General features: G+C 53.4%; 1 protein-coding gene across 1 annotated transcript in view; it reads left to right on the forward strand.

Moving 5' to 3' along the window:
• The window catches only part of MACF1 (microtubule actin crosslinking factor 1), a 121835-nt gene that overhangs the window by 26804 nt on the left and 82671 nt on the right, over positions 1 to 12360 (forward strand). The window contains 26 exon segments of the mRNA XM_030464250.1: positions 2058 to 2224; positions 2514 to 2541; positions 2543 to 2627; positions 2721 to 2761; positions 2763 to 2828; positions 3440 to 3559; positions 3665 to 3760; positions 4008 to 4138; positions 4226 to 4319; positions 5056 to 5210; positions 5338 to 5485; positions 5487 to 5534; positions 5536 to 5616; positions 5982 to 6110; positions 6377 to 6454; positions 6572 to 6733; positions 7322 to 7366; positions 7368 to 7407; positions 7410 to 7426; positions 7969 to 8064; positions 8630 to 8755; positions 10847 to 10886; positions 10889 to 10931; positions 10933 to 10996; positions 11435 to 11589; positions 11882 to 12008. Coding sequence (XP_030320110.1) covers positions 2058 to 2224; positions 2514 to 2541; positions 2543 to 2627; positions 2721 to 2761; positions 2763 to 2828; positions 3440 to 3559; positions 3665 to 3760; positions 4008 to 4138; positions 4226 to 4319; positions 5056 to 5210; positions 5338 to 5485; positions 5487 to 5534; positions 5536 to 5616; positions 5982 to 6110; positions 6377 to 6454; positions 6572 to 6733; positions 7322 to 7366; positions 7368 to 7407; positions 7410 to 7426; positions 7969 to 8064; positions 8630 to 8755; positions 10847 to 10886; positions 10889 to 10931; positions 10933 to 10996; positions 11435 to 11589; positions 11882 to 12008 — 2382 coding nt within the window.

Consider the following 12360-nt stretch of genomic DNA (forward strand, 5'->3'; position numbering starts at 1 on the left):
CAGGCACGGGTGACCAGAGAGCAGCTGGGTGTGACTGATGCTGTTGCTTTTGCTGTTTGCAGCCGCTTGCTGTCCAACGGTGACACATGTGGCCCAGGTGTGAGTTTGGGGTGTCTCCTCCTTGCTCTTAGATCCCAAATGGGTGGCAGTTGGGGGACATGGAGATGCAGGGGCTCTGCCTGTTCCCAGGGGGCTCTGAGAGGAAGTGGAGAGGATTATGGTGGGCTTTGGAGCCCCTCATTGCTGTTTGGAGGTCGCTTTTTGGGGGTTACAAGGCAGGCTGAAGGCACCTGTGGGTTTGGCCAAGTTCTGCACACCCAGGACAAGTGTGTGGGTGGAGAGGCAGGAAGGGAGCTGTGGCCCCCCCCGATCTTTTCTGGGGTTGGACCAGTGTCATAGCCACCACCTGGACTTCGGCATTGTGCCACCCGGTTGCTTGATGCTTGAAGGTTGGAGCTGGAGCTGGAAGGGTTTGGAAGGGGCTGGGCCCCAAGTTCCACAAATTTCCCCTCTCTTCTTGCTGGTGCCCTCCCTAAATCTTTGTCCTGACACAGACATGTGAAGAAAGGAGGGTGGAGCTGGTGCTGCATCCTGCACCTCCAGCAGCAGCATCTCTAAGAGGGTCTCCTGCAAGGACACCCTCAGGGAGATGCCCAGTGGTCAGAGAACCACAGTGCCATGTGAACGATTAAAAGGAATTGTCTAAGCTGGGGGCCACGAGGAGCTCCCTGATGGGCAGTGGCACTGGGGAGCTCAGGTGGGGGCATTGCCCATGGGTGGATTTGCAAAAGGTTTCATCCTGCCTCTGAATTAAGAGCTGCTGGGTGATCAGTAAGGGGGTGCTGGGCAGGCTGGAGGTTTGTGGTCCCATGCTGCAAATGTCCCATCCCACTGCTTGCCTGGCCACCGCCCTCCCCCTGGCTCTGCCTCTGGGTGCCGCTGTCCTTAAGGAAACCCATCTGTGGGGCTGGAGGAGTTAAAGGCAGTGCTGGTGGTGTGGCAGCAGCTGACAAAGAGCAGTTTTGTGTGTGATGAGCGTGTCAGGCTGGGGGAGAGGGAGGTGAGCTGCAGCATACCAATTACACCCAATCCTCTCGCCGGGCTGTGCCATGCCGACAGCATCCTCTGTCCTCCCCGCGGCGGGAGCGGCCGCATGGCTCTGGTCCCGCAGGTCTTGGCCTGCTGCCTGGCTGGCAGCTGGGACCTGTGTAACACCAGAGCCCAGCTGGGTGGATTTCATGGGAATAAAGGCAACTGGGTGTTTCCGTGGTGGGTGGGGCTGGGTGCTGGCACACCTTCTCCCTGCGCTGCCGGCAGGAGTGATCCAGGGAGCAGCCAGCCCGCCTTGCCTTGCAGGGCTCATATCCCCCCTCCTTGCCCCCTTTTGTCTGCTCTTTAATTAAGGGGAGGTAATTGGACTAATTGGGGAGCTGGGGGAGAATGGGGGAGGCGGCAGCCCTGCCCAGTCTGTGGGGACACGTGTGTTTCATCATGTGCCAGTCTGGGATTTGCAGCCAGCCCCGTGTGTCTGCTGGAGAGGGGTCTGGGACTGGGGGGCCCTTTTGCTGGGGAAGTAGGGTCACAGCACCCCTGGCATAGCAAAGCAGAGAGGGACACAACAGCCTTCTTCCCCATCCTTCCCTTTGGCCAGGGATGGAGCCGGTGGGTCCCTCTCCCAGCAGATCACCTGGATGCATATGATCTGCCCCAGCTCTGTTTCCCAGTTTTCAACTCGGTATTTTTTTATGTGATGCTCCAAGTGGAGTATCCCCCACCATGCCAGCAACCCTGGTGAGGGATGGCATCAGTGGTCACCTCTTGGGTGCTCCCTCCTCTTGGTGGATGCTGCTGGATGGAGCCAACCTTTCACACATGAGCCAAGGGTGTCCAAGCATGCTGGGGCTCCTCATGGTGGGTGCCATCCTCTGCCTGTCATGGTAGCCACCTGTTTCCTCCTGCCCATCCTCGTAGCAGCCAGATTTTGGACAAGCTGACAGCAACTGGATGTGTCTTGTGTCATCCCTCATGCCTCTGTGGGTTTCGCTGATTCCTTACAGATCTCTGACATCTACATCAGTGGGGAGTCAGGGGATATGTCAGCCAAGGAGAAGCTGCTCCTGTGGACACAGAAGGTGACAGCGGGTTACATTGGTGTCAAATGCACCAACTTCTCCTCATGCTGGAGCGATGGGAAGATGTTCAATGCACTCATCCACAGATACAGGTAGGCAGGAGGAAGCAGTGGAGAACATCATCTGTGTGGGAGGAAGGGCTGGGGGCCCCTGCCTGCTGTTGTGGTTGGTGGTGGCTGGAAGTGCTCAGAGATACAGGCAAAGCTCACAGGGAGCAAAGGAAATCATCAATTTTGACCTGGAAGTCATCCCTTCCTCCAGCTGGCTCGGGGGTAGGTGCTTGGAAGGGGCAATAGATACATCAGGGTGCAAGAAAGAACGCTCTGCCCCGGGCACCTTGTGATGTTTGCCAAAATTCTGACTCTGGCATGTGTCTTACAGGCCAGATCTGGTGGATATGGAGAGGGTGGCAGATCCAGAGTAACCGGGAGAACCTGGAGCAGGCCTTTGAGATTGCTGAGCGGCTGGGAGTGACACGGCTGCTGGATGCTGAAGGTGGGTGGCCAGGGCAAGGGACTGCTCTAGGGTGATGGCCACCACTCTATCTGCTCCTGTTTCTTCACTGACTCTCTGCTTCTCCCTTGTCAGATGTGGATGTCCCCTCTCCAGATGAGAAATCAGTGATAACTTTATGTGTCTTCTATCTACGATGCCTTTCCCAAAGTCCCCGAGGGAGGAGAAGGGATTAGTGCCATCGTAAGCATCGCTGCGGGTTGGGAGGCTGGGACAGGCAGCTGGGAGGCAGCTGGTTGTTGTGGGAAGGGTTTGACAGATCCTCATCCATCGTAGCAGATAGACAAAGGATGAATGAGGTGTGGGGAGAGGAAGAAGCTTCCCAATTAGTGTGTCTGCCCTGTGACACACTGGTGTGTCTGGAAAGCTACAATGTTCTCCAGGTTGGTCAAGCATTGGAACAGGCTTCCCGGGGAAGTGGTGGAGTCACCATCCCTGGAAGTGTTCAAAAAAACTTGTAGATGTGGCACTTAAGGACATGATTGAATTGGTATTGTGGTGTTGAGTCGATGGTTGGACTTGGTGATCTTAGAGCTCTTTTCCAACCTTAATGATTCTGTCATTATACTCTGGGTTTTGAGCTTGTGGAAAAGCTGAACTGGTTTCCAGACAGCAGCTTTCAAGGAGAATACTCTTCCTCCTTCTTCTTCCTGGGATGGCATCACAGCAGGGAGACACAGGGAGGTCCAACCCATAGCTGTTATGGTGGCACCTCAATTCCCTCCAGACTCTGTCTCTCCCCCATGGGGACCTGCCCTCCAGTGGTGCTCTGCAAGGATGCTCTTGCCTTGCAGGAGGTGGATTCGAGGTGGCTGGAGTACCAGAGCCGGGTGGAGTCCCTCATCTCATGGATCAAGCAGCACACAATACTCATGTCAGACAAATCTTTTCCCCAGAACCCTGTAGAGTTAAAGGTAGGTCCTGGATGAGGTCCATCTGCAGTGTCCCATGTGCTCAGTGCCGAGAGCTAGGTGGTGGCACTCCCCAGGGTGGTTTCTGATGAACTTTTATTATCCCAGGCACTTTATAACCAATACATACACTTCAAAGAAACTGAAATCCCAACGAAAGAGCAGGAAAAAGGACAGATAGAGGAGCTCTACAAATTGTTAGAGGTGAGTATCAGCATGGGGACCTGGAGGCTTCTAGCTGGGGGTGTTGTGCTTGTCACAAAACCGAAGTGTGCTCCAGATTTATTCTGGAATGGAGAAGTGGAAATAACCCTCAGGGTAAAAGAAGTGGCAAGGAGCACACTGTAGGAGTGGAGGCAGAGCTGTAGCCCCACTTTCCTTGCTGGAGTTTCTCTTTCTACCCAGCTGGAGGAGAAGGTAGGCCATGCCATCCTGTTGGTGTTTTTCACAGGTCTGGATTGAATTTGGACGCATCAAGTTGCCCCAGGGCTACCACCCCAACAACGTGGAGGAGGAGTGGGGCAAGCTCATCATCGAGATGCTGGAGCATGAGAAGCTCCTGCGGCCAGCAGTGAGAGGTGAGTGGGGGGGATGTCCCCTGCTCCCCTGCCCAGGGCTGGACAGCCCAAAGCCCCTCTCTCATCATTCCTATTTCTTTTCTCTTACCAGGCTGGAATTGCTGCTAACAAATCGCTAACAAAATCCAGATGGTGCTCTGAGCTGTGAAGAAAAACTCACTTTGGCCAAGAACACACTGCAGGCTGTGAGTCCCAGGGGTTATTTTCCCCTGATGTTTTAATTTGTTTTCTTTTGTTTGTTTTCTTGCCTTTTCTTTTATGCCCCCACTCTGCCCCTCTCTTCTGTGTGGGTCAATGAGTTCCCCTGGACAATTTTGGACCTCTGCTGACATTGAGCCCATCCTGGGAGGGCTACAGGGGCAGTGAGGGTCACATGGTGATCTGCAGCATGAGGACCTTGGGAACAGAGAGGCCCTGCCCCACTGCCATGGGGATGCAGCTAGAGAGGCTGGACATCTGTGGAGCTGCTGGCTTGGAGGAGAGTTGCAGTTCTGGGGAAGATGGTTGAGTAATGGAGCTTAAAACCCCCCAGATTGGTTTTATTTGTCTAACAGAGTGGCAGAAAGGGCTCGGGTGCAGAGTGGGAGGAGGTTGTTGGAGAGGGGTGTTTTGTTCTGGGAGACAGTAGGATTGGGATCTGGAATGATTAAACCCAAGCAAGAAATGAGATGCACTTTTAAGTGACTGTCCATGGGAGGCCAAGTGTCCACAAGAAGCTTTCAGTTCATCTGCAGGAGCTTTTCTGAAGGAGATGTCCTGGATGTGGTGGGAGCGATGAACTGATGTTCCTCTGCTCAGATCGAGCTTGAGAATTAAAAGATCTTTTTGCTCTTAAAGGCAGTGCTGAGCTGCCATCCCCTTCTCTCTGCCCACCTGCCTGGGCTGAGGGGACCTAGCCCTCAGTGTCCTCTCTCTCTGCAGGATGCTGCTCACCTGGAGTCAGGTCAGCCTGTGCAGTATGAAGCTGATGTGGTCATGTACCTGCAAGAGTGTGAGGGGCTCATCCGCCAGCTCCAGGTGGATGTGCAGATCCTTCGGGATGAGAATTACTACCAGCTGGAAGAGCTGGTCTTCAGGTGAGAGGGGTCAGGTCCAAGATGGTGTAGGGATGGAGAAGGGTGGTCAAGGGGGCTCCTCTGCTCTCTTCTAGGGAAGGAGGGGAGTGTGTCCATCTTCTCACCCATGCCTTGCTTGCTCCTCCAGGATCATGCGGCTGCAGGATGAGTTGGTGACACTGAGGCTGGAATGCACCAACTTGTACAGGAAAGGCCACTTCTCCACCCTGGAGCTTGTGCCCACTTCCACGCTGAGCACAACGCACCTGAAGAGCGAGTCCCTGACAAAAGGGCTTCAACACCTCCTCTGCCTCCTGGTTCCGAAAGCCCATGACCAGGGCAGAGCTTGGTGGCCATCTCCTCTTCTGAAGATGAAGGCAGCCTCCGGTTTGTCTATGAGCTGCTGGCCTGGGTGGAGGAAATGCAGGTGGGTGCTGGCTCCTTGCACCTTGCTCCACTCACACCAGGGCAAGGAAAAAGCTTTTTATCTGTGAATAGTTGTTTTGATGGTTCAAAGTTTCTGGAGAGCACTAACACTTTTGGCTTGAGTTGTTTGGGTTTTTTTTCTCGGGATTCTGCTGGTTAGTGGGTATCAGATCCTTTCAAAGCTGTGCAGGTGTGTAGCTTGTGTAGGCTGTCCAAGAAATCATTCAGTTTTGGAGCTTGAGGACCTTCTACCAGGACTGGTGTGGGGTTTGTTCCCTCTTGAGCAACCTAGCAGGTTTCCTTGCCCTTTTGAGATGTGCTCCTGCAGGTGGGGAGGGCTGACTTGGACCTCTTGGCCTGTTTCAGATGAGACTGGAGCGGGCAGAGTGGGGGAGTGATCTGCTAAGTGTGGAAACCCAGCTGGAGACCCAGCAGCACATCCATACCAATGTGGAGGACCTGGGTTCCAGTGTGAAGGAGGCCAGGATGTATGAGGTATGGTGACACGGGCTGGGTGACACAATGATGGGCAAGTGAGGACATTGGGATCAATGCTCTTGGGGGTAAAGGTGCCTGGGACTGAGGTATTTTTTTAAGGATGAAGCTTCTGAATTGAAGCTGGGCTGATGGAAGAGGCTGCTGCCTTGAGCCATCCTCTCCACCTCCTCTTGCTGACAGAGAGCTGGGGAGAAGGTTTTGGAGATGGGGTTTCCAATGATGCTGTCCTGTGTTGGGTATCAGTGGTGTTTTTCATCCTGCAGGGTAAAATGTCTCAGAATTTCCGTGCCAGCTACACAGAGACACTGGGCAAGCTGGAGACACAGTACTGCAAGCTTCTGGTGAGCAGTGGGCTTACAGTGGGCTGTGGGGTCCATCCCTGCTCCAAGCCTGGGGAGGGGGTAAGGAACTGGTCAACTTTAGAGCAGGGAAGAGGAATCACACTCTGTTGTGTTCAGGAAACCTCGAGCTTCCGACTGAGGCATCTCCAGAGCTTGCATGGGTTTGTGTCTCGGGCCACTGCTGAGCTGATTTGGCTGAATGAGAAAGAGGAGGAGGAACTGGCCTATGACTGGAGTGACAACAACCCAAACATTGCAGCCAAGAAAAATTACTTCTCAGTGAGTGACCCTGGGTTAAGGGCTGGCAGGATGGGTGGTTTCTTGGTTGCACTACTGCTGCTTTTGATCTGCTTGGAGACCTTCAGCTACCAACAGACCTCAAGTCTCCAGAAGCTGAATGCTCTCTCCCATGTCACTGAACACAAGCTGATGAAAGAGCAATTCCTAGAGCAAAAAAGTGTTGGTTCAGTTGACTTTCAATCCAAAAGACAGCAAAAGAGGGGTTTGAAGTGCTCTTGAGAGTTGGAGGTGTCTTTAACTAGCAGAGTGAAAAATAAAAAAGGTCTAAACTAAAGAGGATAATCAGTTCCTCTTTAAAGCAGTATAAATAACTTGATGCCTTTCCACAACCACACTGTCTGGAACTGGAGAGGTCCCCAGGCAGGTTTCCAGTGTCTAGTGTCCCATCTGTCCTATGTGTTTGGTGCACGGGAGGTGTCCCCATAGGCATCATCCATGGTGCTCCCAGGGCTGGGCTGGTTTCCCTGAGGTCCACTGGTGCTGTGTGTTGGGCTGGTTGGCCACATCCTCTGAGTGAGGGAGCTCCCCCAGAGCCCAAATTTGGACTTGCTTCTGTCCTTCATGCAGGAGCTGATGATGGAGCTGGAAGAGAAGCAGGATGTCTTCCACTCCCCTGCAGGACACAGCTGAGCTGCTGGCCCTGGAAAACCACCCAGCAAGCAAACTGTGGAGGTGAGTGAGCACATGGAGGAGCCTCAAGGATGGGCTGGCAGCAGAACATTCTCTCCTGGGACTGGGAAACTTGTCCCACCCCACGGGGCTGATGAAGTGTTTTATGGGGGCAGAAGAACCTCAGTGCAGTGATGGAGCTGGTTTATTCTGGGAGTGCAATGAGAAGTTTGAGGCAATTCCTGAATGATTCCCAGCTCAAATGAAGACATGGATACACCTGGGGAGAGCAGGAGCCTTTCCTGCAATGAGGGGATCCGGGGAATGGGCTTGGAGTTATCCAGGTTTTTCAGGGTGGTGAGGCAAAGGGCTCTGGGGACATGTGTCTCCTTGGCGTTTCTCCCTGGGGTGGGATCAGACCCCTGACATCACTGCTTCAGGCTCTGCTGTCTCCTGCTCTTCCTGCATGTGTCCAAACCCTGCGGGTTGCAGCCAGACCTTGCCTGTTTATGTCCATCCCATCAGCTGGAGCTGTGTCCTTCCTGTGACCTTGCAGGGTGGGTACATGCTCCTCGTTGATGGAGTTTGCTGTCTGTGTTCCTCAGGCCTACAGTGCAGCTGTGCAGAGCCAGTGGCAGTGGATCAAGCAGCTCTGCCTCTGCGTGGAGCAGCACGTGAAGGAGAATGCTGCTTATTTCCAGGTACTTGGGAGGGGCAGCCCAAATTTCCCTGGTGCATGAATTTTGGATGCTGCTGCTTCTCCCTTCGGTGCAGAGGGGAGGAGGTGGTGCTTCTTCCTGAATCATCTCTTCCTTTGTCCACTCCCTGGAGATCATAGAATCCCAGAATGGTTTGGGTGTGAAGGGACCTCAAAGATCACCCAGTCCCACCCCCTGCCATGGGCAGGGACACCTCCCATCTGCCCAGGGTGCTCCAAGCCCCATCCAACCTTTAACACTCCCAGGGGTGGGGCAACCACAGCTTCTCTGGGCAACCTGGGCCAGGGGCTCACCACCCTCATAGTGAAAATTTTTTTCCTAATTTCCAACCTAAATCTCTCCTCTTCCAGTTTAAAGCCATTCTCTCTTGTCCTTCTAAGTCCCTCATTAGGGTAAAAGGGATCTACTTCTGGGCATCCGTGTGTCCTCGTGATCCTAAGGCCAGAATAGCGTTGGAAGCTGCTGGTTGAGCTGTTGAGGTCCCTTGTGTGCTGCTGATGGCTCCGTGGCCTTGTGCAGCTTTCCCTGACCCTCTTTGCTTTTGCAGTTCTTCAGTGATGCCCGGGAATCAGAGACCTATCTGCAGAACCTGCAGGATTCCATCAAAAGGAAATATTCTTGTGACCACAACACGAGCCTGACACGGCTGGAGGACCTGCTGCAGGACTCCATGGTGGGTTCTCCAACATTGCACCACCCTGGGCAGGCAATGGGTGGCTTTCCTCCTCAGGTCCATCTTGGGGCACCTCTTGCTTCCCTGGGGAAAGCCACGCTTGTTTTATTCCTGCAGTTTCATATAACCTGGTTTGTTCCCCCATCTCGATCAATGTTCTGCTTTTCCTTGGAGCTGCTGCATGTGTTTGTAGGTGGTTGTGGGGTGCAGGCTATGTGTGACCTTGCTGGGGGGATGTGGCACTGCTGATGGTAGCTGGGTCTCATCTGGGACAGCAGCCCTTGGGTCACTTCTGTTTAGAGTAACCTTCCAGGGATTTTGTGTCTCAGAGGGGTTAGTGCCTGCTCCCTGTGCAGACCTCTCAGCAGGTTCTTCTTCCTCAGTGCCCAACGTGGTCTTCATGGAGCTGGTTGTGTCCTGATGGTGGAGGTGTCACAAGGAGCATGTAGGATGCTCCTGTTTCTGCTTTTGGAGCTGGTGCTTAGTCTGGGTAGGGGGTGGTGGTGGGACATGGAGAAAAGCTTTATCCAGATTAAATCTCACATTAATCTGTGGCTTGGTGCTGGGGGGGGAGAGCTGGGGCAGCTTGTGGCTTGGCTTGGCTGTGGGCATAGCAGATGATGTGATCTTCTTGTTGGAACTGGGCTGGACAAAAAGCCAACCTAAAAACCAAAGCCAAGGAGCAAAGGGTCAGCTGGTGCTTGAAACCAGGGAGGAGGGAGGGCTGGGGCTGTGGGTTAAGCTCTGAGCCACCAGTAAGGGTGCCAGGAGGTGACATTTGAGTGTGTGGAGGCAGGTGGCTGCTTTGGCTTTGCTCTTTCTAGCACACCAATGGTCTCCAGTATGTCCCCAGTGAAGCTGGGATGCCCTTGCTGAGTGGTGGTGATGGGTGCATCAGCTGGCGTAGGGCTCACCCTCTCCCCTTCCACAGGCCTGGGGGCCCCCATCTTCTCTGTCATGGTCTTGGAGTTGTCCTGGTATGTTCTCCAGTGCTACTGGGACATGGAGCAGCCAGCCTGGCTCCTGGGTCCATATTTGTGAGCCCTGCAGCCATCTGGGGTGGGGAGAAGCTTGTCTGGGCAGCCAGAGAGTGGCCACAATCAGCTGCCCTGAGCTCAGCTATTATTACTCTTTCTTACCTATTAAGTGAAAGTTGTATTTCTTCCAATCATGCTCCCTGGGACAGGCACAGGTAGTTTATTTAATCATTTCTTCTTTTATTTTTATTTTTTCTATCCATTAAATTCTCCTCCACTGTCATCAGCACTAACCGACCCCCGGAGCTCCAAGCATGAGGGAGAACATTTTTCTGGGATCCTTTTTGAAACTTTTGCAGCCAGAATGGGCTGAGTCGCTGCTGCTAATCACATGAGCTGCCAGTGTTGTGATCTGCACACATCTCCATTGGTGCTGGAGGCTCTGCCAGGGAACCTTTTCTCCTGGGTTGTCCCATCACTGAACCCCAGCAGGGACTGGTGGGAATGGATTACACAGCACCTTCCTTCAACCAGCAAATTTCTAACCCAAACTCCAGAGGCCTCTATGATCACTCCACCCCTTCTCCTGAGATGTTTTATCCCCATAAATCCATCGTATTCCCATCCCAACCCTTGGTTTTTAAACACACTTCCATCCTTTCCTCTAGAAGAAGGAGCATGCTTCTGTGGTCTCTCCTCCAGGCAACTAAAGGTCTCTGGCTTTGGGTTGGAGCTTGTCCTGCTCCTGGCCCCTTACACCTCCCAGGGCTTTAGTTTTGGTGTCTTGCTGTATTCTTTTTTCCCTTTTGAAAGACAGTTTTTCTCTGGTCCAAGCAACACAAGAGGCAGAGGTGTGCATGTGGCAGTTGCAGAGCAGTGGGAGCAGTAGTGGAGAAATCCCCCCCACAACCTGAATCCTGTTCTCCCTTCCATCCCATCTCCTGACCCTTCTCCTATCCCCTTAGGGCAGCAGGATCCTCCTGATGTGTTTCTTCAGCCCTTCAGATCCCAGTGTAGCTCTTGCAGGCCAGCGTTGGGGTGGGAGGTGTTGAGATGCCTGGGAGAGACCTGTCCCTGCCTCCAGCAACCCACCCTTCATCCTTCTTTCTGCCAGGATGAGAAGGAGCAGCTCATTCAGTCCAAGAGCTCCGTTGCCAGCTGGTGGGAAGGTCCAAAAGCATTGTTCAGCTCCGTCCCAGGACCAGAGCACCTTGTGCAGAGCACCATCCCCATCAAGGCTGTTTGTGACTATCGGCAGATCGAGGTGAGGGCTGGAAGGAGGGCACCTGGAGGCAGGGGAGCAAAGCCCTGGGTGCTTTAGGATGAGCTCTGTGGTGCCTCTCAAGGAAAAGCAGGAGTGGAGTAGGAAGACAGGACAAAGCAGCACAGCTGGTTTTCCTGGAGCAGATTTCCATGTCTCAGATTTATTTTAGGCAGGACCTAAAGTCTTTTTCCCACAGAGCAGGGGCTTCATCCAAATTAGCACATGGGTGGCAGCCAACTCCATTTAGCTTCCTTGTCCCTTCCTCTCTCTAAACACGAGTGTGCTGCACTGCTTGGCACCACACCAGGCATTTGCTTGAGTAAAAAAAGGCAAAAATATATAGATTTGTGGCAGCTGCGGGGAGCTGGCAGTATGGGCAGGCATGTGCAGCCCCTCTGCTGGTTCCTCACCATCTGGGGGGTGTTTGTGCCCTGGCAGATCACCATCTGCAGGAATGATGAGTGTGTGCTGGAGGATAATTCCCAGAGGACCAAGTGGAAGGTGATCAACCCCACAGGGAATGAGGCTATGGTGCCCTCTGTCTGCTTCCTGATCCCCCCTCCCAACAAAGAGGCCATCGAGATGGCCACCAGGTAACTCTACTTGTGGGAGTTGGGGAGGGGGCTGGTGGCAATGGGAATGGGCAGATCTAGGATTGGGTGGCCACAGCTGATTTGGAGCAAGGGAAGGAATCCCTCATGGCTGTACAACTGCATCCATCATACCACTGCTTGCAAAGGCGAAAAGGTGTTTTAGGATCCCTGTAGGCATCTCAGGCACTGAGCTGCAAGGAGCATCACTGGGTGGGCTGGGGGATTACCAAGGATCAGGGCCAAGCATGCTGGGGAGATCTGGGGCTGATAGACCATCTCCGTCCCCTTGCAGGGTAGAACAATTGTACCAGAAAGTGATGGCTCTCTGGCACCAGCTCCACATGAACACCAAGAGCCTGATCTCCTGGAACTACCTGCGGAAGGACATCACCCTGGTGCAAAGCTTCAGCATGGAAAAGGTACAGCAGGAACTTCTCTGCTTGGCTCACGGGCTGCCTCACTCCCTGTCGAGGGCTTCTTTGGGTGGATGACAAGAAAGGGAAGTGCTCAAGGGAAGACCAGGGTTGGGGATGTGAAGGGTCTGTGGGCCTTGAACAGTAAGAAAACCTGAGCTTGGGGGTTTCTGTGCAAAATTATTACAGTTTCATAGAACCACAGAATTGTTCTGGTTGGAAAAAACATCATTGAGTTCAATCATTAACCCAGCTCTAACCAAGTCCAGTGCTAAACCATGTCCTTGGCACCACATCTACGTGGCTTTTAACCACCCGCGGGGATGGCATTTGGGTTTTTCTCCATAAAAAGAGGTGT

Source organism: Calypte anna, chromosome 23 (assembly GCF_003957555.1).
Source record: "Calypte anna isolate BGI_N300 chromosome 23, bCalAnn1_v1.p, whole genome shotgun sequence".
NCBI classification, from domain to species: Eukaryota; Metazoa; Chordata; class Aves; order Apodiformes; family Trochilidae; genus Calypte; species Calypte anna.